We start from the raw sequence: 23,534 nt of genomic DNA, 5'->3' as shown, positions 1-23,534 counted from the left end.
CTCGGGGTTACTATGAGCAGGGGATCACCAGAGTTGGGAGTTACTCCTGGGCAGGGGTTTAGCAAAGCTAGGGGTACTACTAAGTGGGGCATCAGCAGAACTGGGGGTATTTCTGAGCTTGGGATTTGCTGAACAGTGGTACTAATGAGCTGAAGATCAACTGAGTTGGGGTACTACTGGGCCAGACAAATAGAACATCAACACACACATATGACATTTTCCAAGCTTCATTAACCGTTTGCCGACCAGCCACCGTCATTATACTGCGGCACAATCCTACGAACCGTCGTAGCTGTACGTCGACTCCTTTAAGAGGGATAGCAGGCATGCGCCCGCTGCACTGCGGGGGTGCCGATCGTGGGCACGAGAGCCAGAACTATAAATACACACACATCCCTGTTCTGTGAGGATAGGCAGATCTTTTTCTTTTACAACAAATTAATTTAAACCATGAGGCTTTATTTCTGACTGGATTCAGATTTAGATGTGGAGGCTCTCAGTGATGAAAGTCTACGCCTCTTGGCAATCTGTTCCTGGCGCTTCTCTTTTGCTTCCTTTGTTCTCTTAGCAAGAAGCTTGGCATACTCTGATGCTTCCTCCTTATTCTTGCACTGCTTCTTCAGGGCGATACGTCTGCGCTTGTGTTAAAGGTTACAAGACGCTGGATCTTGGGGGCCTTAGTCCTGGCCTTCTTCCCTTCCTTAGCAAGAGGCTTTCTAACCACATATTGGCGCACATCATCTTCTTTTGATAGGTTGAAGAGCTTGCGGATTCTGCTTGCCCTTTTAGGACCCAAACGACATGGAACAGTGTTGTCTGAGAGGCCAGGGATGTCCTCCTCACCTTTCCTGACAATCACCAAGTTCAACACACTTAAGTTGGCATCTACAATACAGCCATGCACAGACTTGCATTTGCGCTTGCCAGTCCCCCTGGGGCGGTAACAGGAGGGACCCTTACTCAATAGCAGACGAACACGGCCATGAGTGAGAACTCCCTGTTTCATGGGGAAACCTTGTTTATCATTGCCTCCACTGATGCACATTACATATCCCTTCCATTCCTCACCCAAAGGATCAGCTGAAACTTCTGTGGCCATGCGTTTCTCATAAAAAGTACGCAGCTTGCGTTCATCGTCGACTTCAACCAGCTTCTGGCAGGCAGTGGCTGGGAAAGAGATATTAAGCTTCATGTCTGCACAGCCTATCTCAGGTCCCCCGCCGGAAAGAGCGGAGAGGTAGATCTTGAGTTTTTACTAGCTAGGAATAGCGATCTGTCATCTCCTCTAGTCAGTCCCATACCCCTACAGTTAGAACACACACTAGGGAACACAGTTAACTCCTTGATTGCTCCCTAGTGTTAACCCCTTCCCTGCCAGTGACATTTACAGAGTAATCAGTGAATTTTTATAGCACTGATCACTGTATAATTGTCAATGGTGCCAAAAATGTGTCTAAAGTGTCTGATATGTCCACTATAAGGTCGCAGTCCTGATAAAAATCGCAGATCACTGCCACTACAAGAATAAAATAATAATAATAATAAAGATGCCATAAAATTGTCCTGAATCCTGTACAATAATAATAATAACAATAATAAATCTATCCCCTATTTTGTAGACGCTATAACTTTTGCGCAAACCAATCAATATATACGCTTATTGCGATTTTATTTTACCAAAGATATGTAGAAGAATACATATCGGCCTAAACTGAGGGAAAAAATTGCCTTTTTAATAAAAAAAATTGGGATATTTATTATAGCAAAAAGTACAAAATATTGTGTTTTTTTCAAAATTGTCGTCTTTTGTTTATAGCGCAAAAAATAAAAACCGCAAAAGTGATCAAATACCACCAAAAGAAAGCTCTATTTCTGCCAAAAAAATGACATAAATTTTGGGCACAACGTCGCACAACCGCACAATTGTCAGTTAAAGCGACATAGTGCTGTATCACAAAAAATGGCCTGGTCATTAAACAGCCTTCCAGGGCTGAAGTGGTTAAAGCTTCAAAAAAGCATCACTGAAGCACCAAAACACATAAAAAAAGTATGTTGAAGTGGTAGGTGCTTTAATGTGTGTTAAAGCCGAAGCAAGTGTAACTCTAAACTAACTCAGTTCCCTGCTTCTGTCACATACTTTGTAAATATGAAGAAAATTGTAGCAGAAATGCCTTGGAGAAAGCCTTATTCTCCTTAAAGGTACCAGAAGCCCAACTTCACATACACCTTAACCAGAATCCTAAGGGTGGTTTGGTACAGACACACATTGGGGGTCTTCAGTTGACTTAAAGTGGATGTAAACCCACCACTCACCCAGTATAAATTAATTGCACAGTATTAATGTACAGACAGTCCCCGGGTTACAAACAAGACAGGGACTGTAGCTTTGTTCTTAAGTTGAATCTGTTTGTAAGTCAGAACAGGTAAATTTTTTAAGTGTAAAAATCTATTTTTAAGCATTTTGTATAGCATAGGGAAGAGTTATTACCCCTGTAACATTTGTTTTGCCGTCTGTGCATCTGTTCAGAAGATTTCACCTCACTTCCTGTCCCAATGACAATTGGATTTTGAAAATGTTGAAAATGTTGTGTTGTTAGGGAAACATGGACTGGTGATAAAGCATCAGTGGAGGCACATTTTCCCATATTGACTCTTACAGGAATGAATTTCCCTTCCTAGGGGTAGATTTCCTCTCACTTTCCCTCGGTTTGTAAGTTGGATTTGTTTATAAGTTGGATGTTTGTAAGTAGGGGACCGCCTGTATATATACATGCAAGGCTCCTGCGTGTATCCCCTACCTTGCAAATGTCACCCTCTTTAGCAGTAGGAACCCCACAAAACTCTGGAATCAGTGGGTGGGTCTCTGTCGGAGTTCGTGGGCTGAGTCATGATGTCAAAAGGCTCCCCGCCCACCTCTACACTCTCCTACTCTTCAGTCACATTAATAATGCCCCATGATGAGTAACATCCAGTGAAAACTCAGAAAAGGCACCACATGATTTCAGCATGCCCAATCATGCTGAGGTGTAGAGCAGCCAATCATGGGAGAGCTGGAGAAGAAAGGAGGAGCTGGAATCGTAACACACAATCTGCGTATCTCACTAAAAAAGGATTGCTCAGAGCTGTATTAACTCTTCATTGGCACAGATGACTTGACAACTTCTACTGTACCAGGTAGAAGTCTTCATTAAAAATAAATAAATTCAGGTCTACATCCACTAAGTTTATTGAGACTAGCATTTAGAGTCAGTAATGCCTTATAAGATCATCCATTGCAGATATACCGTATATACTTGAGTAATGCCCCCCTTGGCTTATACTTGAGTCACCATTTTGCACCTGATCTCCTGGACTTTGGGGCCCCGGTACCAAACTTGGCACACATATAGCCCCACTCTTCCTCTACAAGTGTGCAAAGTTTGTTGTCTGGGGGACCTACGGCCAGGGAGGAGCGATTTTTCAAAGTCGGGCACCCCTTCCACAGACTCCCATGTTAAACGGTAATTTCTCTGGTAAATTTGGGGACCCGGTACCGGCCAGCCGTAGGTCACCTTTTTGTGCCTGATCTCCCGGACTTTGGGGTCCCGATACCAAACTTGGCACACATGTAGCCCCAGTTCTCTTCTACAAGTGTGCAAAGTTTGCTTTACGACCGGGGAGCACCGATTTTTCAAATCTGGGCACCCCTTCTATATACTCCCATGTTAAACGTAAGTCTAGTCATGGACACAGTGAGGCATGGGCACAGTGAGGCATGGACACAGTAAGACACAGTGAGGCATGGAGACAGTGAGGCATGGGCACAGTGAGGCATGGGCACAGTGAGGCATGGAAATGGGAAAAGTGAGGCATGGGCACAGTGAGGCATGGACACAGTGAGGCATGGGCACAGTGAGGCATGGGCACAGTGAGGCATGCACATGGACACAGTGAGGCAAAGTGAGGCACAGTGAGGCATGCACATGGACACCCTAGGCTTATACTCGAGTGAATAGGTTTTCCCATTTTTTTGTGGTAAAATTAGGTGCCTCGGCTTATATTCGGGTCGGCTTATACTTGAGTATATATGGTACATCGATCAACCATCACAATATGATTACTCACAGGTAAAGTAAATAACATTGATTATCTTGTTACAATGACATCTGAAAATTGGTGAAATACATTCAGCGACAATTAGACATGTTGGGCCAAATCCTCAGCCAGCGGGCGTAACGTAATTTTTCCGCCACAAAATTTCTACCTAAGTGCCCGATCCACAAAGCACTTACCTAGAAATTTTGAGCGGTGTAACTTAAATCCGGCAGGCGTTCCTCTTCTCCAGGGGGCGATTCCCATTTAAATGAGGCGCGCTCCCGTGCCGGCCGTACTGCGCATGCTCGTGACGTCATTTTCCCAACGTGCATAGCGCGAAATTACATTACGTCGGGCTTTGTGGATTGCGACGGGACAATAAAGTTGCGTCGGGTAAAAAAAAAGATACGGCACCAAAAAATTATTTTTAAATTAAAAAAAAATCGCGTCGCTAGCAAGAAAGGTCTGTTTTTACAAGGTGTAAACAGTTTACACCTTGTAAAAGCAGCCCTAATTTTGCATTTGCAAAATAAAACTTACGGAGAAAAAACGAAGCTGAAAAGCTTTGTGGATCTCCGTAAGTCCTAATTTGCATACCCAAGTCAGCATTTCGACGCGAAATGCCCCCAGCGGCGGATGCGGTACTGCATCCTAAGATCCGACAGTGTAATTCAAATACACATGTCGGATCTTCGTCCTAACTATGGGAAACTGATTCTGTGGATCAGTTCCATAGTTAGGACCAGGGATACGACGGAGTAACAGCAGTTACTCCGTCGCATCTCTTTTGAGGATTAGGCCCGTTGTCCCTGAAGCTGATGTGTTGAAATCATATATAATGGGCATCACAGTTTGTTGTGCATTGGGCTGTGTAGCTGCAGACCAGTCAGGGTGCCCATGCTGACCTGTGTCTACAGACAAAAACGCCAACAATAGTTATGTGAGCATCAGAACTGGACCATGGAGCAATGGAAGAAGGTGGTCTGGTCTGATGTCATGTTTTCTTTTACATCCAGTGGTTGGCTGTGTGTGTATGCATCACTTAGCTGGGATAGAGATGTCATCAGGATGCAGAATGGGAAGAAAGAAAGCCAGTGGAGGCAGTGTAATGCTTTGGACAATGTTCTGCTGGGAAATCTTGAGTACTGTGGATGTTACTTTGACATGTAACACCTACCTTAATATTGTTGCTGAGTGCTGACTATGTACACCCCTTCATGGAAACAGTATTCCCTGATGGCAGTGGCATCTTTTAACAGTATAGAACAAGTTTGAGGTGAGGTCCTTGAATTCTCCAGATCTCAATCCATCAAGCATCTGCATGATGTGCTGGGAAAACAAGTCTGATCCATGGAAGCTCTACCTTACAACGTATCTATTATATACAGGTATCAATAATATATATACATATAGACAATTTCATATCAATAATAAATATGTTTTTCTTTCTAGCTCCACACTCTAAATAATAGAAGGAATAAATAAATAAATAAATAAATAAGAGTATATAATGTTAATATTAAATAAATAAATAAAATAAATAAAATTTTACATTTTTAAAATTAAAAAAATACAGTTTTTTAAAGAAAAATATATTAAAATTGATTCAAAACAATTATAGTTTATTTATTAAATAGGGAACTTTCTATTTAAACTTAATTATTTATTTATTTAACATTTTTACTAATAATTATTATTTTTAAATAATGAAATCAGTCAAATTATACTTCAAGTCTGATGTTTAATGACCTTCGAATATTGGTACTTACTTTTTTTGCATATGTACCCAGTTATTATATTTCTAACTTATTTTTATATTATATAATAAGAAGAACTTTTCACAAAACACAGAGTAAGAAAATAAATATCGTATGTCATATTTTTACACCAATTTGTATATTGATCTACTTAATGAAAATGCATGTCATTTCAAAGTTAGTGGAAATTAAAAGGGTTGTAAAGTCTCAAGGTTTTTCACCTTAATGCATTTTATGCATTAACCACTTCTGGACCTGATGGGGTTTACTTCCTCTATCTTTCCCTGCAAAGGTAAAGCATAATGGGCTACTATGCATCACATAGTAGCCCATTATGTGACACTTACCTGCAGTAGAAGCCCGCGATGTCACCTTCTTCCACGCTGGCAGCGAGCATCCATCTTCACCCCTCTTCTTCCAGGGGCCACAAACTCCAGATCTCTGACTGGCTGGGGTCACGTGACGTCACTCCCGCGCATGCACGCGGGAGCCGCCTTTTACGGCATGACCTTGGCTTGAAACGGTGCATTTTCAAGATGGCGTGTGCGCCGTTGAAGTCGTCGCTTGGGAAATTGCAAATATCATGAGACCATGTAGGTCTTGGAGATATTGCAAGCACCTACAGGTAAGCCTTAATCTAGGCTTACCTGTAGGTGTAAGTTGTCCCTGGGGGTTTACTTCCTCTTTAAACAATGTATTCATCTCTTCAGGAGGCGGTCCAGTTTACAATAATGGTGGTCTCTGTGGCGGATTCGCCGCTTTCCGGAGCTGTCGGGTCCTATTCGTGGCTGGGTATGGATACGAGTGAGGGAAAGATGGCCCTCACCCATCTCCATACCATACATAGCAGGGTGGAAGCAACGTCAAAACAGCATAAAAAAAAAGTAAAATCAAGTAAAATAAATAAGAAAACGTTTTTTTTTTTTTAAAGCGCCCTGTTCCGACGAGCTAGCACTCAGAAGTGAACGCATACGTGAGCAGTGCCCGCATATGAAAACAGCGTTTAAATGTGAGGTATCGGTAGACAGAGAGCAATAATTATAGCCCTAGATCTCCTCTGTAACTCAAAACATGCAACCTGTACAATTTTTTAAACGTCGCCTATGGAGATTTTTAATGGTAAAAGTTTGACGCCATTCCTGGAGCAGGCGCAGTTTTGAAGCGTGACACGTTGGGTATCAATTTACTCGGCGGAACATTATCTTTCACAATATAAAAAAAATTGGGCTAACGTTACTTAATAAGAAAATATTGTGTTGCGCTGATAATCAAGTAAAAAATTGCATACATATATATATATATACACACCATATACATAAATAAGAACCCCCTACACCTCAAATCAGGGAGGTATATGTGCAAAAGATAAACAAAAACCACTCAAAAACTATAATGTGAAAAAATTCAAATAGAACCAGCAAAAATAGTTCATGGAAAAACACAGTTCAGTACATAGGCTAATAGGAGACAGGTGTGAGATCCACAGTCCTTTGGTGTGCAGCTGTCATTATAGCAAAAAAATAAATAAAAAAAAAATAAATAAAAAAAATAAATAAATAAATAAAACCCTTTCCTTCTGGACTCCCCGATTAACACAGGATATCAGCCGCTCATAAGGAGAAAAGAAAGATATATGGTGCAAATAACGTAATAAAATGGGAAATGAACCCTGCAATACAATGATTGCACTCACGGAACCTCGATGGTAAAAAGGCTCAACTGCAATCAGTCATTGAACGCCGCTCAGTGCTACGATCTCCTCAGAAGGACGGATTCGACCGTCGATCGCGTCACTCGGCTTCTCCCCCACGCGTATCGTCAATAGCCACTTGACTTATTCATGGGTTGCCATGTGACCATGTCAGCAGTCTATTTATACAAGCTGACAATGGAGGCAAGAGCAGAGGGGTGGATCCTTCACATCATTGCCGGCTGACTGGTGCGCTTTAGCCACAACATTTTAATGTGATCTTTACAAGCAAATAAAATACATATATACGAGACCATTTGGAACAAATTAAATGTTAAAATACATTATAAAATTCATTTATGCAACCTTCATTATGAACAACTAATAGCCTATACACGTCACTGCCTCCAGTGGTGAGAAGAATAAATACACCTAATATTACTCAACCACTTTCAAAAATAAATAAATAAAAGAACGTTACTGTTGTCTTATTTTTTTATTAAAAAAAGTGGGTTTTTTTTCCAAAAAAAAGTGCGCTTGTAAGACCACTGCACAAATACAGTGTGACAAAAAGTATTACAATGACACCATTTTATTCTCTAGGGTGGTAGAAAAAAATGTATAATCTTTGGGGGTTTTAAGTAATTTTCAAGCAAAATAACTTGTCTGAAAAACAGGCTCGGCCCTTAAGTGGTTAAGGTGAAAAACCTTCTGTGCTGCAGAGCTCCCCTTTTTCTTCCCTAAACCCCAACGTTCCAGCGTCGAGCAAGAGCACAACCGCTGTCTCTGTCCTCATTGAATAGATTGATAGCAGCGGGAGCCATTGGCTTCCGCCCCTGTCAATTAAATCCAATGACGTGGGGAGGGCAGGGCCAAGTCTTGCTGTCTGTGTCACGCCCAGGGAATGCGGGTCTCCGTGGGGGCCCCTCGATGAAGAGGAGGAGCCAGGAGCACCGATGGGGCACCCTAGAAGAGGAGGATCAGGGCTGCTCTTGCAGAGAGCAGGTAAGTATAACATGTTTGTTATTTATAAACACTTTAACCAGTAATATTCCAGGAGGCAGATCATAGTTAGAAGCAGATTAGGTTCCCAGTGGGAAAATACCTTAGTTCCAGAGTAGAAGGCATGGTTAGAGGGACAACTTTGGAAATGACAATAACATGTTAAAGCTGGGATGAGATTTAAAGTGGTAGTAAACTCTTTCCCCCAAATACTAGCACATTATAAAATACTTACCCTAAAACAAAGCCCTCCAGCGGCACGTTGTCACCGCTGCAGAGTCTCCCATCTTCACCCGGTCTTCCTTCCGAGTTTGGGGGCTGCAGCCGATTGAATGGCTGAGGTGCAATGACATCACTCCCAGAGTGCACAGCTCTGAAGGAACGGCATTGGCGTTCAGCGCGCATGCGCCGCTGATATCACTGGCTGCTCCTCGCTACAATATCTCTTAAATGATGCACATTTAGGAGATATTAATTTTAATTACGGGTAAGCTTTATTAGAAAGCTTTTTATTATATTATATTATATACAATATTATGATATTATATTTATTATATAAGTAAAAATAAAAAAATAGAGTTTACTACTACTTTAAGTAAATTGCTTTAAGCTTCGGTCACACTGAATCTGACTTTAATATCGTGTGACTTCACTTGAAGTCGCACAATTTCAAAGTCGCATGCCAGGTGACTTGGAAGACATCTGTGCAACTTCATGCACAGATGTCTATGCAAGTAGCACCTGAACTTGTAAAAAGTAGTACAGGAACTACTTTTAAAATCGATGGAGTCGATTTGACTGCTTCCATTGTGAACAATAGGATGCGACTAGTCATGCGATTTGAAACTATGCATGACAAGTTGCACCGGTGTGACCCAGGGATTAGATTTTCTTCAATACTCGAGGACTGTGCGGTCTACTCACAAGATTTGGGATTCTCATGCCTCGTACACACGAGCGGTTTTTCCGTCGGATAATAAACCAACGGTTTTCCCAACAGAATTCCTCTCAACCTGCCTTGCATACACACACTCAGACAAAAGTCCGCCAGTCCAAAGCGCGGTTACGTACAATGCGTACGACAACACTATAAAGGGGATGTTCAATTCCAACGGAGCCACCCTTTGGGCTGATTTTGCTGATCCTTGTGTTAGTAAAAGTTTGGTGAGGGACGATTTGCGCTTTGCAGCGTGACGAATGTGCTATCTCCATTACGAATGCTAGTTTTGCCAGAAAGAGCACTCCCGTCTCATACTTGATTCTGAGCATGCACGGTTTTCTGCCCGTCGGAAAACTATGCTGAAGAACGGTTTTCCCCCAGGGTTTTTTCCTGATGGGAAAAAAGAGATCCTGCTCTCTTTTTTTGTCCGCCAGTTTTCCCGTTGGAAAAACTGTGATGGAGCATACACACGCCCTGGATTCCAGACGAAAAGCTCTCATAGCAGTTTTCCCTTCTTAAAAAACGCTTGTGTGTACGGGGCATCAGTGTTCCTAGCATCTTGTCAAAAGGCCTGTGATGTAAACCTCCATTAGACTCTGTGGGTGGTAGCTATGGTGTAAAGTAAGCATATATATTTTTTTAAATGCAGTGTTTTAAAGGTAGTTGCTGCTAATAAGCGGATCTTGCATTTTGATAAATTAATCTGCCTTTGTTTGGTTCATGAACAGTTTTGCAAATTTTGCTTAAATTTTTTGAACTTTGCAGCAAACCCATTGAAGTATATACGGGGTGAATCAATGCTGTCCATCTGTAGAGCTAATAGGCAAGCTATTGTTAAACAAAAGGTATGGAAAGCCAGGCAATGCATTTGGTGACAAAATAACAAAAAAAAATCTCTCTACCTACACAGAATTGTCAATTCTCCCTAACAGTGCCACACACTGACAATATCACTTCAGGTTATCCATTCCCTCAAATTATTGACTCTTTTGACCATGGGCAAAGGCTATGCACTGCATTATAGATTGTTCTAATTTTCTGGCAAATAATGTGATTTTGTAATTTTTTTTAAGGCAAAAGTTTGCGAATCCCAACGGGGAACCTGAACCTTACCCCTGCACTGCGCCAATTTAACTGAAAATTGCGCGGTCATGCAACGCTGTACCCAAACAAAAATGTCATCCTTTTTTTCCCCACAAATAGAGCTTTCTTTTGGTGGTATTTGATCAACTCTGTGGTTTTTATTTTTTGCGCTATAAACAAAAAAGCTGTCAATTTTGAGGAAAAAAAATATATATTTATTACTATTTGCTAATAAATATCCCCCAAAAAGACACATCTCTTCATCAGTTTAGACCAATACATATTTTTGGTTTAAAAAAAGCGCAAAAAGCAAACATTGATTGGTTTGAGCAAAAATTATAGCGTCTACAAAGTAGGGGATAGGTTTATGGTATTTTATTATTCATTTTATTTTTACTAGTAATGGCGGTGATCAGCAATTTTTAGTGGGACTGCGACATTGCGGCGGACAGATCAGTATTCTGACTCTGACTGTTGTGAAGCGACTATCCCTTGTGAGACCTCTATGCCTGGCCTGTATAAGCAGATATAATCACTGAGGACAATCCTGATCAGATAGCTTGAACTCACCAACCAATACCGATTCTATTCACAGAAGTTGCTTTAATCCAAACATCAGAATACATCAGATGACAGGTTACAGCAGATGAACAGGTTGTAGTATTGTGCGGTCAAAAGATTATACTGTCTGTAGCTTACTATGCAGAATACATGTGTCCTTGTTACATGTGGCCTGTAAGCAGTCTTCATAGACAGGAAGAAGGGGTGGAGCATTACACAGAAAGGAAGTGTGTCATAGATCAGACAAAGAAAATACAGAAACTGTCCATTACCACAAAAGGTCACTAGATGGCAGCATGTAAACAAACATAACACATAGAAAATGGTTAAGAGAAACAGTATTATATATAACAAATCTATTCCCATTGGGCAGCACAATCGGACACTTTTGACACTTTTTTGGGACCGGTGACATTTATACAGTGATCAGTGCTATCAAAATGCACTGATTACTGTATAAATTACACTGGCAGGGAAGGGGTTAACAGTAGTATTGGTCAAGGGGTTAAATGTGTTCCCTGGGAGGTGTTTCTAACTGTGGAAGGAGGGGACCTACAGGGAGTACAGAGAGATTGCTGTTCCTAAACACTAGGAACAGTCAACCACTCTGTACCTACCAGTCACAACAGGGATCTGTTTGTTTACATTGAAAGATCCCTGTTCTGGCTCTCTGTGGAGTGATCGCGGGTGGCTGGCAGACATCGCGGCCACCCGCATCAGCTCCCCCACCATGCAGCGGCCACACATCTGCTATAGCTGTAAAATGGACCGCCGTACAGCTACGGCGAGTCGCAGGAAATAACTGACCTGCCTCAGTATAATGACGGCGGCTGGTCGTCAAGTGGTTAAAGACTTACAGAAAATCCTGGCAGCCAGAAACAAAAATACCAATCCACCATAATATACTTGTCCCTATAAAATGATCAAACCCTGTTGTGGATAGCTTTTTATATAGCATGCAAATTGTATCCCCCCCCCCCTTTTATTTGGTTAGCAAGCTTTTGCACCAACAAAGCCAGATTAGCTAAAAGCAGAAGCTTTAGAAAAACAAGATTGTAAGTAGTCAAGTGCCTGTAACCATAACACTAGCAGACTAAAGTCTATTATTTATTTTGCAGTGCAACAACAGAAATAAAATGCAGCCTTTGAAATCATCCATAAAGTGCTCCACTAGCACACTCTTCTTGTCAGCCTGAACACATAGATGGCGAGATGGATGGAAATGAAAGTCGCAGAATATTTCTACTATAAAGCACACAGATAATGCTGCTGTCACCAAAACACAGGAAAGAATGGCTAAGTAAAAAGGCATCACTTTTCCGGCTTTACTTTCCATATTTTATGGTGCTTAAAAAGACCATGTCTTTCACTATTATTGCTCACAGAAATGTGTCAAGCAGACCGCCAGAGAAAGCCAGGAAGTAAAACCGAGTAGGCATGAAACATCAAACACTTTTAATACATATATTATTTTTGCCCTTATTTGAGGTTATCGTCTTTGAAAAGTACAGAAGATTTGGGTAGCAAAATGATCAGTTTCCAGGTTTGATAAGGAGTACGTAATGGTCCAAAACTTTGCATGATCTTTTTCATAATGACTTAATATCTTATAAGTTGTATTTTTTATATGTATTTTAAACTTTTGGCAGAAGGAAAGGGCTGTGATTTGAAAAAACTTTGATGAGTTGGCTTTTTCTTTAGACTTTTTGGCTTTGTACTCAGGGGTCAAGTCCTGGGGAAAAAAGTGTGGGAACTCCCACCCACGATCCACTCCCCCACCAAAAAAAAATAAAAAGTGATACGCTCATATGCATAATTACTAAACCGCATGTTTTTTTTTTTTTGATCCACTGTACCTTAGTAATCCTTTATGTTACTGCCCGAATTCATCGGGTAGTGTATGGGTATACTTGCGAAAGCAAGTTCTTTCTAAATCCCGCGATAACTTGCGGCAGACCTCCGCTATGTCTCCTGGGAACAGTGACAAAAGCTCCCAGGAGACATTTCGGCATTGAGGAAGTGACGGAATACCCGCACACTACCCGATGAATCCATATACAGGAAGCGGCCAGTAACATAAAGTATTACTAAGGTTCGCCTGCCCCTGACAGTGACTCGAGCTGGGCATCGCCACTTAGTGAAGGATTGGCTCGGGCGGCTCGGCTGCTCTCGGCTGCTCTAGTCCTGCAAAGGGAACTGCGTTCCTGCTGTGAAAAAAAGTGCAGGAACTCCGTTCCCACACGTTCCCGCAGGACTTGAGCCCTGTTTGTACTGTAATACAATGCTGTTTGGATTTGATAAAGCTATATTGAATCTATAGCCAAAAAAGGTTTTGCATAGAGTAGACAAGTGTTGGAACCCCTGTCAAATGTTTATTGCTGTCTGTGTCCCTGCTGGCATTCTCTTTCTCTATTAACCTCCCTGGCGGTATGATTCTGTCAGAAAAAACATGCTAAAAGCGGTACCATTATTTGCAAGGAAATTTGGCGTTTTATATTGTAGGTCTGTAATTTTTAGAAATAACTCACTTAAATCTGACCAAACAAGATTCTAATAGGCATCCCAGGTATGACATTTTTTTAAAAACAAAATTATAAATTATAATATAATAAATAATTATAAATAATTATAACAAATAATAATATAATTATAATAAAAATTATTCAATAATGTAATCAAATCAAAATCACTGAAATTTGCCCAGTTGCAGAATTGTTGCTGTCATTATTTTTTTTTTTTATGACGAATTTCCCCACAAATCGCTATCGCACAATTCTGCAAGTGATTATAATTTATTATCGCTGTTTTTTAGCTGATCTAAAACTATTTTTGACATAAAGGGACACTTTTGGTTGCTATGGACAATCTACAGTTTGCAGGGAGAAAGAAACGTTTTTATTATATAAAATGACATGCATGACACAGGACAGACCACTAGGGACAAGGGGGGTGTGTTTTTTTTACATACAGTACTGTAATCTATAAGATTACAGTATACTGTATGTAAGGTGTTTGTTTACTTTTTTGAATTTGGCGCCGTTCTCCGTCCCCGTGCGTCGTAACGTCGCAGGGAACGGAGATCGGCGTCACACGGAGGCACTGTGTGAATCGAGCGAGGTCCCGCTCGCTCACACAGCGCGGTGGCATCGCTGGATCCAGGGACAAGGTAAGTAACTTGTGCCTGTGGATCTAGCGAGGCAAGCCCGAGTCTGACTCGGGGTTACCGCTCGCAGCAGGAAAATCTAACCCCGAGTCAGACTCGGGAATACCGCCAGGCAGGTTAATCCTGGTGACTACTATCACAGGGACAGAAACTGATAGGAAATCCAACATTTTACAGTTGCCACCTAAACAGTAGAGGGGAAACTCATTTAGCGGGGATGTCTGATCTGGTAACAACTGCCTACATTATACAATTTTCTTTTACAACTTAACGTTCGATTTACCAAAACCATATAGGTGGGTCACTATGTAGAGATGGACTGACTCAGGATACCGTGGGTGCTGGCGATGCACTGACTATGCATAAGATACGAAGAAAGAGGATGGATAGCCGCACTCCAATGACCAAACGGTTGTATTTTATTCAAAAAAACACAGCAAGTACATCACTTCACAAGGTGCAACAAAGGAACAGGTAGATAGCCGACGCATTTCGCACTGAGCTAGTGCTTAATCATGGCGCTACATAGTTGAAGGCCAATCTAAAGGAAATTGAATAAGACAATTGTATAACATATGGCCAACTTAAGAGGGGATGTCCCTTCACTTTTGGAGATATTTTTCTCTCACTTCCTCGATGACGGCTGTGGCCACGTCCGTGGAAGGGAGATTGGAAGTAGAACAAAACAAGCTGGGGCAAGGATTTGGTAATCGCTGGAGGTGCTGGGAGCAGAGCGGAGACTGTTCTCTCTCATTGATATATGACTCATATCGTGTTGGCTTTTACCTGTGTTGGACCTCTCTTCCATTGGGCAATCCATCTCTGTGTTACGCAGGCTCATTTGACTACATGTAATGAGTGTCATGTACGTGTGGTGAGTAGGATGTTTGCTCACATTCATGGTGGAAGACGGCACTTTGTTCAGTATACAAAGTATATTCACTTCACTGGATTGGAGATTTATCAGTGGCAGTTCATGGACTTTATTATTGATTTACATTTTTTCTTTCACCTCTTAGACCTTGGGTCTCACTGCGAGCAGCTCTGTATCCACATTAACTGTTTTTTTATTTATATTGTTATTTTTGATTGTCCAGGGTGCGTGGTGCTTCTTTCTCTTTTTTTTTTTACACAATTAGACAGTCTAAGCATATGGTTTTTTTTTTTAAACAAAGTTAAGTCATCTATATATAATCTAGAGTTGAATTTGCAAGAGCCTTATTGAAAATGTAAGTATTGAATTTTCCATAATAGCTTGTGCCAAACCTTCTATGGCATTATACATTCACCCTCACTGATCACCCTGGTTACTATTGTCACTGTGAGTGAAAGTGAAAGGAATAACCAAGTTTTGGGTTGTCACCAGAACAGGTGCAGAGTGTAAATCTCCCAATAGGGCCACTAGTTCTGGTAACAACCTGGGGATTTCCTTCAGTTTGGTGGTACTTCCTGTTTTGTGATAGGGGGTGAAGGGAATCTCCCCAATGAGACACAGATGGAAAAGAAATACTGACAAGAGTTCTAACCCTCCTTTACTTTATCCAAAGTAAAAAAAAAAAGAAAGATTTGCCTTCAGTTGTACTATAAATTGTAATATTTCAATACAGGTCGCTAAGTATTCCCAATGAACAGAATCAAGGACTTTTAATTCCATTGCTTACAAACTGTGAGGTATACTGCTTTCTCTTGTGAGGTGCACAAAAAAGGTGCAATTCCTGCATACAGATGTGCACCTATACTATTACAAAGAAAGTATAAAAATTCCAGCATTTTGGGGCGGTTCACATTTGTTCATCTGGGCTCTTTGGGCCACTCGTACAGACTCCTATTTCTATGTGTTTGACAATAACTGGATCTCATTCTCTGTTATTGAGGTATGTATTTATTCTCAGTCTTTGATATGCCTAGTGATTGTATTTATTGACATGATATTATATGCACTTTTTGTAATTGGCTTTTGTTCATTCATATAGTAGCCATAAAACAATGCTTGTCCCTGAGGAAGATGTGGGAACAACTATAGGAGCTACAAAAATACATCTTGAATGATCAAAAAGCTGTCCATGTATTGTACAAAATGTTTTATATGTGTTTTGTTACTTTAATAAACAGTGCTTTCATTGACCTTCATTGGCCTTGAGAGGTAAGGAAGCTCTCCAGTTTTCTCCTTTTTGAAGCTATGACTAACATCTCTCTCTCTCTTCTTACCAGGAAGGCAGACTTTTTGATGACCAGTAATATAGCCCAAAGAGTATTGTATTGGCAGTCTCATCTTGCAAAGTGCCATTCTTGATTCTACACAGGATAAAAAGTTAGAAGATCAACATCTGGAGTCTCCCACTTGTGATATATCGTAACAATTCCCCTGGATCTACAGGTAGCTGCTTGTGACCTACATAGTCTGCCTTTCCATTCCCCACCACCAGATGGTGTACCACCAGGAGCGCCAGAACATAAAGTTCTGCCAAAGATAAAATGTGAAATGCAAAAGTGCATGGTGGGCAACAGCATGCTTCACAAAAACTGCACCTGGGAATGAATGCTGCTTAACCTTATCACTGGAAGAAACTTGGATTGAACCATGTCCATCATGAAGCCCAAATACTCTAAACTTTGTGGGGATAAACACTTATTTCAGAATATCCAACATCCAGACAAATCTCTGCACTACCTGCACTATCTCCTGGGTGTTTGTGGCCAATTTCTGCCACAACAGTTTTCTTAATAATGGGTACCCTATGATTACGATCCTCCCTCGTTCTCAACAAGCTAAGATTGGGGCTAAGAACTTGGTGAATACCCAAGGTGCCATGGAAAGGCTAAAAAAGAGAGCCACAAACTGGCCATGTTGCCCTGCTACCACAAAACATAAGTAATGCTGGTGAGGTAGATGGGCAGATGCAAATAAGCATCCTATATGTCCACTGTATCTAGAAAGGCCCATGATCTCAGGGAAGCTATTAATCTATGTGAAACTTCGGCACTTGAAGGCAAGGATTGAGCTACTTTAGGTCCAAAATAGAACGTACCTTGTCATCTGGTTTTGGACCATAGATAAGTTAGAATAAAACACCCTATAGTGCCCTTTCTCTGATACAGAGATTATTACCCCCTGGGAACTGAGCTGTGCAAGGCGGACTGAAATTCCTTCCTCTTGCAAGGACACAAAGACATATTTGAGGTCAATGCTTTTAATTCCAGCCTGTATCCTGTATATAGAGACAGTATGCTGCAAATCCAACCCTCCCACATCAAAATATTTGCAAATTGTAATTGTACTCCTATTTGTATTGGAGGGGGGGGCTTAATTGTGGTCCAGTTCTTCTTACGAAACTGAGACTATAGCTGCACAAACCACTTAGGAGGAATAAGTATTTCCCAGGAGCAACCAATCCTCAAAGAGAATATCCTGTAAATGATAATGCACAGGAAAAGACTTAAAAAGCAAAGCATGGTTGCTACTAGTAACAAACATCGACCATATCACCCTGCTGCCAGACCTTTATCTATCACCTCAGAGACAATGAAAAGTAATTTGCGTTGTTTTGTTTTTGTTTATTGGGGGATATAACTTGGTTGGGGTGAGGAGGATATTGGATGCCCATGAAATATGTTGCTTTGCCATCATATTTAGTGAACATTGGTTATTTGGATTAGCCTTGAAAAACTGATGTACTTCTAACATTTACAGTCTTTTCCCCTGCATAATCCCCATGCGGACTATTGCTCCTCCTCCTCTGCATCAACACCATGCAGACTATTGATCCCAGGACTTCTTTCCTCTTGCGCAAAACTTCCACTGTAAAACTATTAGATTCCATCCCACCATCTTTATTATGACAAGAGGGACCACTCTGAATAATCCCAGATTGCTGGCTGTAATTAGTTGTACTTGGTGGTAGTTAACTGTGTAGTAACTAGGCCAGAGGCCTGCAGGACCCCCCCCCCCCCCCCCCAAAGGCCTAGTAAGTTAACAGCATGTACTGGTTGATGGACTATTGATCCCAGCTAGCCTGACTTGCAAATCTTGCGCCCTCAGGCGGCATCGATTTGTCACACTTCCCCAAAGTTTCTCCTCTGTTTCGGGACTCCTCATCAATGGCTGTGTAAAGATGAGGACGTCATCCATGACCGTGTATGGACGAACTTCCCTCCCAGACTTCCTGGCATGCCTCAGCACCCAGCACTCCACTGTGGTACACTCACCGACCTTTACCTGCCCCGAGTCCATGATGGAGAACTTTATCTGGACATACGTTCCAACAGCCTCCAGCCCCTCTGATCCAGAAATTCCTCATCAATGACCGTGTAACGTTCACATCTCTCCCGGGCTCCTCCGCTGGGCCTCACCCCCCCCCCCCCCAGATGGCTAGTATTCCACTCTGCACTTCTCCCTGCCGACAATGCTTCCCCAGTGGCATGTTACCTCAGCTTATATAGGAGGCCCACCCCCTGCCAATACCAAGTGGGGACTGCTCAGGGCTCCAACATGAGCTGCCCCCAGATCAAAACAAGCAGGCCTAGCCTGAAGCATAGGCCTGCCTAAATGTACCTGCACTGACAGTTTTACCAAAAAAATCCTATTCTAGCACATACCTATGGTGGAGGGTGCTACACAACCAAAAATAATAAAGAAATGCAGAAAAGCGACTGATTGCTCAAAGCACTAGTAACTTGAATTAATGTGCCGTTGCCTAATCTAATCTCTCCCTGTACATTTTGTCAGCTTTTACTGCTACAGCTTCCATTTCACTGACATTATGGCTGCTCTGTGCCCTCCTTTCCCTGTTCCTTTTAAAGAGTGGGCTGGCTTATCCTAAAGCCCCAAAATTAGCTTTTGTATGCCTATTGGCCTTAGCACAAAGGCTAAACTGTGCATTATGGTTTTAAAAAAATCCTCAAGCAGATCTGCACTAAAATTTGCTGAGACAATGGATGTCAACCCTCTGAGATGTTCCTCAAACCCCTGTAAGCAACACACCAAAGCTGCCTACTAGTAGTACACAACTGTTGGAGAGTCATTGCTTAGTTACCAGCAACACAAAAAACAGTCCACATTGTCTACTTCTCAGGGCAGTGTTTTTATAATGACAAGCATCAGACATTATTAGCTAACAGTCATGAGCTGCTTTTTGGTGTTCTTTTTGTCTGTTGCTATACCATAATGTGCCAAGTGCTTCCCCACCAGTGGTCACAACACATAGGTTGTGCACCCCAAGTTCACAACAATTTCACAATGCAAATGGCCACATTATCCATCCTTTTCTATTGGAAGCTCCCTTACTTTAGGCTTTGTTTTACCTTTCTTGTGGATAGGCAGTTTTAGAATTTTGGAAGAATGTGATGGATAACCATTTTATTATTTACAGATGATAAACAATTCTGGATACTTATTCCAGAATTTAAGGAAGGAAAATTCACAAAATGTTTAGTAGTAATAAAAATATAGATCAAGTATATAATAGTTAAAGATCCACTGCAAGGTCCTCTTCTACCCTGTGCGTGAGTAGATATTATTCAGAATCTATCTATAGAGCCCTGAACCTTCAAACGCATTTCTAGAAATCTTCATTTATTAAAAAGGACAATTCAAAGTGAAAAGGTTTCACTGTCAGGAAGAGAGAGTTAAATGAACACCTGTTGAAGAAATAACCCCTTACGCAGAAAGCAGTTTTTAGAACAGTGAAAGGTAAATGACAATGAGAAATTGGTCTATTAAAAGAATAACATTTTCGCGCATCAAAACAAAAGATTGATAATAGTGTAAGAGGCTAATTTTCAAAATAATTTCCCTGTCAAGAGGGAAACTAGAATAAAAAGCTCCTTCTGTGATTTAGAAAAAGAGATGGCAGGATTGCCAGCTGAAACAATACATGCAAAGTTATAGAAATCTTACAGCTAAGGCGAGAAAATGTGATGGCAGATAAAGAGCATTAGGACAATCAAGTCAGAAGAGAACATTTTATTAATGTTGTTTTTTTTTTTTTTTTATCTTTATTTCTTTACTCAATAACTGCTGTCTAAACTGTTTTGGCTTTTCTTAAAGACAAACCAACACCAATATTTCTAAAACTACAGCACAATTTTAATTTAAAGAAGATGTAAACCTTACCTGGATGACATTTGCTGAAAAATGATTTTTCCCAATTTTTTAATCCTTTTTTTGCACCGCAATGCTGTTGATCTCCTGAAGCCTCTTTGCAACTACCTGCTGAGTACATGCATGTGCTCCATGACATTGACATGAAATAACAGCTGCGTGACATTGCATATGGCAGGTTTCCAGAGTGTCAGCATGGACGCCTATAGTTCCAACATAAAGAGCAAGGTGACAACTCAGGAGACCAACTGGGAGACGAGGACAGAGCATTGTCACCATGAAAAGGACCATCATAGCGGGATCACCAGATATTATGTTGAAAAAAGCTTATGATTTAAAACATTTTAAATGGCTTTTAAAACATGGAAAAACTTAGATGAGATTTTAGTGATTCCTTTACATTTACTTTAAGGATTTAAAATACAATGAGAGGCTGAGCCAGCTGCCGGTCAGGCATCTGGGTGTATCCCAACATTATTTTCGGGGGACATCCAGATATTGGCGTGCCTCTGTGACATTAACCGACAGCGGGCACTCCTGTGACCCACAAGAGAAGTATGACCTCACAAGCTTTGGTCATACTTTTCTTTTAAAGGATATATAAAGCTAAAGCTCTCTGTCAGATTTTAATTGTTGTCTGTGTCCCCATCAGTACATTCACCGCTTATATTTTGTCCTGGTGATCATTGTACCTGAGATTTGAAATAAGGGAAAATACTAAATTTTAATTGTCACTAGAAGAGGAACAGAGTAGAAATCTTGTTGTGGTCTAGGAGAGAATTTCCCTTTATTTTTTATTTTTTTTGCAAAGTTTTTATTAAGGGTATGATTAACATAACAGAAGGTAGCATAGATGCGGGCGCAGCCGCTCTGATAAACTAATAAATGTAACAATATGTCTGTTCTAGATAAAATACATACTATGTAACACAACATGCAACATATGGTATTAAGCCATTGGTTGACTAGGGTTCAGCGTTACTTCGCTCATTTAAAGCTTATCAGGTGTTATGGGATGTAGTCAAAATGATGGTGTATTTTGCATCTGGATATTCGTCGTAGGTATCTGAGACGATGGAGTAGGGTGTTAAGAGAAGGGGTGTAATGGGGGGGGGTGGAGTTATTCAGAAAGAGTAACTAAGGAGCGTTATATTCTGGTGGTGTTTTGAAGAGAGTTTTGGGCGAGGCGGGGCAGCAGTAATCGCTCCACCGCCTCGACACAGCTCCAGAGGCCATTTTAGGTTAGGGCTTGTTTGTATTCGTCCGTTGTGATAAAGTATAGCCAGCATAATCAAAGCTTGCTGAATTTTAATGGAGTGTCTTTTGCTTGATGTTTTAGTTCCTCCATTTCCGCAGTTTTTTGTATACCTTTTTGTATATCAGCTATGGATGGCCGTTCTGGGGAGTGCCATTTAGCTGGGACACACATCTTTGCCGCATTAACTATATGCATGGCAAGTAAGCGAGGGTAGGCCTTTTTCGGGGTTGAGGGGTGGTGTAGTAAGAATTGTGCTGGTGAATAATCAAGCGTGTAGGTGGTTATCTGGTTTGTGAGTCGGTGGAACTCCTTCCAAAAGGGTTGTAATTTGGGGCATGTCCACCAGATGAGAATTTCCCTTTCTTTGGAGAAATCTCCTCTCACTTCCTGCAGTGTCTCATGTCACAAAGTGAAGAAGAATATCTCAAATGGGACACAAATGAAAAATAAAAACCTACATGGTATTGTAACTATCACCTAATAAATCCAGCAGCCCTGATCCTCCTCAGCGCTCCTGGCCTCTCCCTCTGACGAGTGCCCCCACAGCAAGCAGCTTGCTCTAGGGGCACCCAAGCCACAGCTCTATGTGTTCATTCAGACATGGAGCCCCCGCTAGGCCCCACCCATCTCTCTCCTCATTGGCTTACTGATCTTGATTGACAGCAGCAGGAGCCAATGGTGCTCCGCTGCTGTCTCGGTCAATGAGAAGGGGAGTCCTGGGCAGCTGAGTCTCATCACTGGATAGAGATGGGGCTCAGGTAAGTATTAGGGGGTGGACTCAGAGGTGGCTGCTGCATTAAGATAAAAAACCTTCTGTCTTTATAATCACTTTAACCACTTCAGCCCCGGAATGATTTACCCCCTTCCTGACCAGAGCATTTTTTGCGATTCTGTACTGCGTCACTTTAGCTGACAATTGCGCAATCAAAATTGACCTCCTTTTTTTCCTACAAATATAACTTTCTTTTTGTGGTATTTGATCACCTTTGCGGTTTTTTTTTTGCGCTAAAAACAAAAAAAGAGAGACAATTTTGAAAAAAAGCAATATTTTATACTTTTTGCAATAATAAATATCCACCGAAAATTATATAAAAACAAATTTCTTCCACAGTTTAGGCCGATATGTATTCTTCTACATATTTTTGGTAAAAAAATCGCAATAAGTGTATATTGATTGATTCGCGCAAAAGTTATAGCATCTACAAAATAGGGGATATTTTTATTATTATTTTTTTTTTACTAGTAATGGCGGCGATCTGAGATTTTTATCAGGACTGCGACATTATGGCAGGCAGATCGGACACTTTTGACACTATTTTGGGACCATTGTCAATTATACAACAATCAGAGCTACAAATAGCCACTGATTACTGTATAAATGACACTGGCAGGGAAGGAGTTAAACACTAGGGGGCGATCAAGGGGTTAAGTGTGTACTAGGGAGTGATTCTAACTGTAGGGGGGAAGGTCTCAAAAAAACAAGACAGAGGTCACTGTTCCCAATGACAGGGAGCAGTAGATCTCTGTCATGTTTCTAGGCAGAACAGGGAAATGCCTCTCATCGCCACAATCGTGGCGAACATTGAGTTTGCGGGACCCGTGGGCACACTCCCATGGCGCGCGGCGTGTGGTGTGCCCGATAGGCAGCAAATTCAAAGGGACGTACAGGTACGCCCATTTGCCTGTCTGTGCCATTCTGCCGACGTGTATATGTGTGCGGCGGTCGGCAAGTGGCTAAGCAAATACAGCAGACGATATGAAAATCTACCAACACACCATAACATTTTCTTTGCATGTGTGTTTTCTGGCCATTTTATTTTGCTGGCTCACTATCTACTCAAAAGTAAACTTAAACATTTATGTTTACACACTACAGAATAAGGCTGGCCATACGTTATATGATTTT

At 41.3% G+C, this 23,534-nt stretch overlaps 1 protein-coding gene across 1 annotated transcript; it reads right to left on the bottom strand.

Moving 5' to 3' along the window:
* Positions 1-441: 441 nt before the first annotated feature.
* Positions 442-1,224, bottom strand: LOC120921225 (40S ribosomal protein S6-like). The gene is given in 2 exon segments (XM_040333962.1): positions 442-649; positions 652-1,224. Coding segments are annotated over 2 exon segments (732 nt in total). The 5' UTR covers positions 1,193-1,224; the 3' UTR covers positions 442-458.
* Between the last annotated feature and the right edge of the window lie 22,310 nt (positions 1,225-23,534).

Source organism: Rana temporaria, chromosome 13 (assembly GCF_905171775.1).
Source record: "Rana temporaria chromosome 13, aRanTem1.1, whole genome shotgun sequence".
In the NCBI taxonomy this organism is placed as follows: Eukaryota; Metazoa; Chordata; class Amphibia; order Anura; family Ranidae; genus Rana; species Rana temporaria.
The sequence above is the reverse complement of the archived record's forward strand: the minus strand, read 5'-3'. Positions and strand labels throughout refer to the sequence as shown.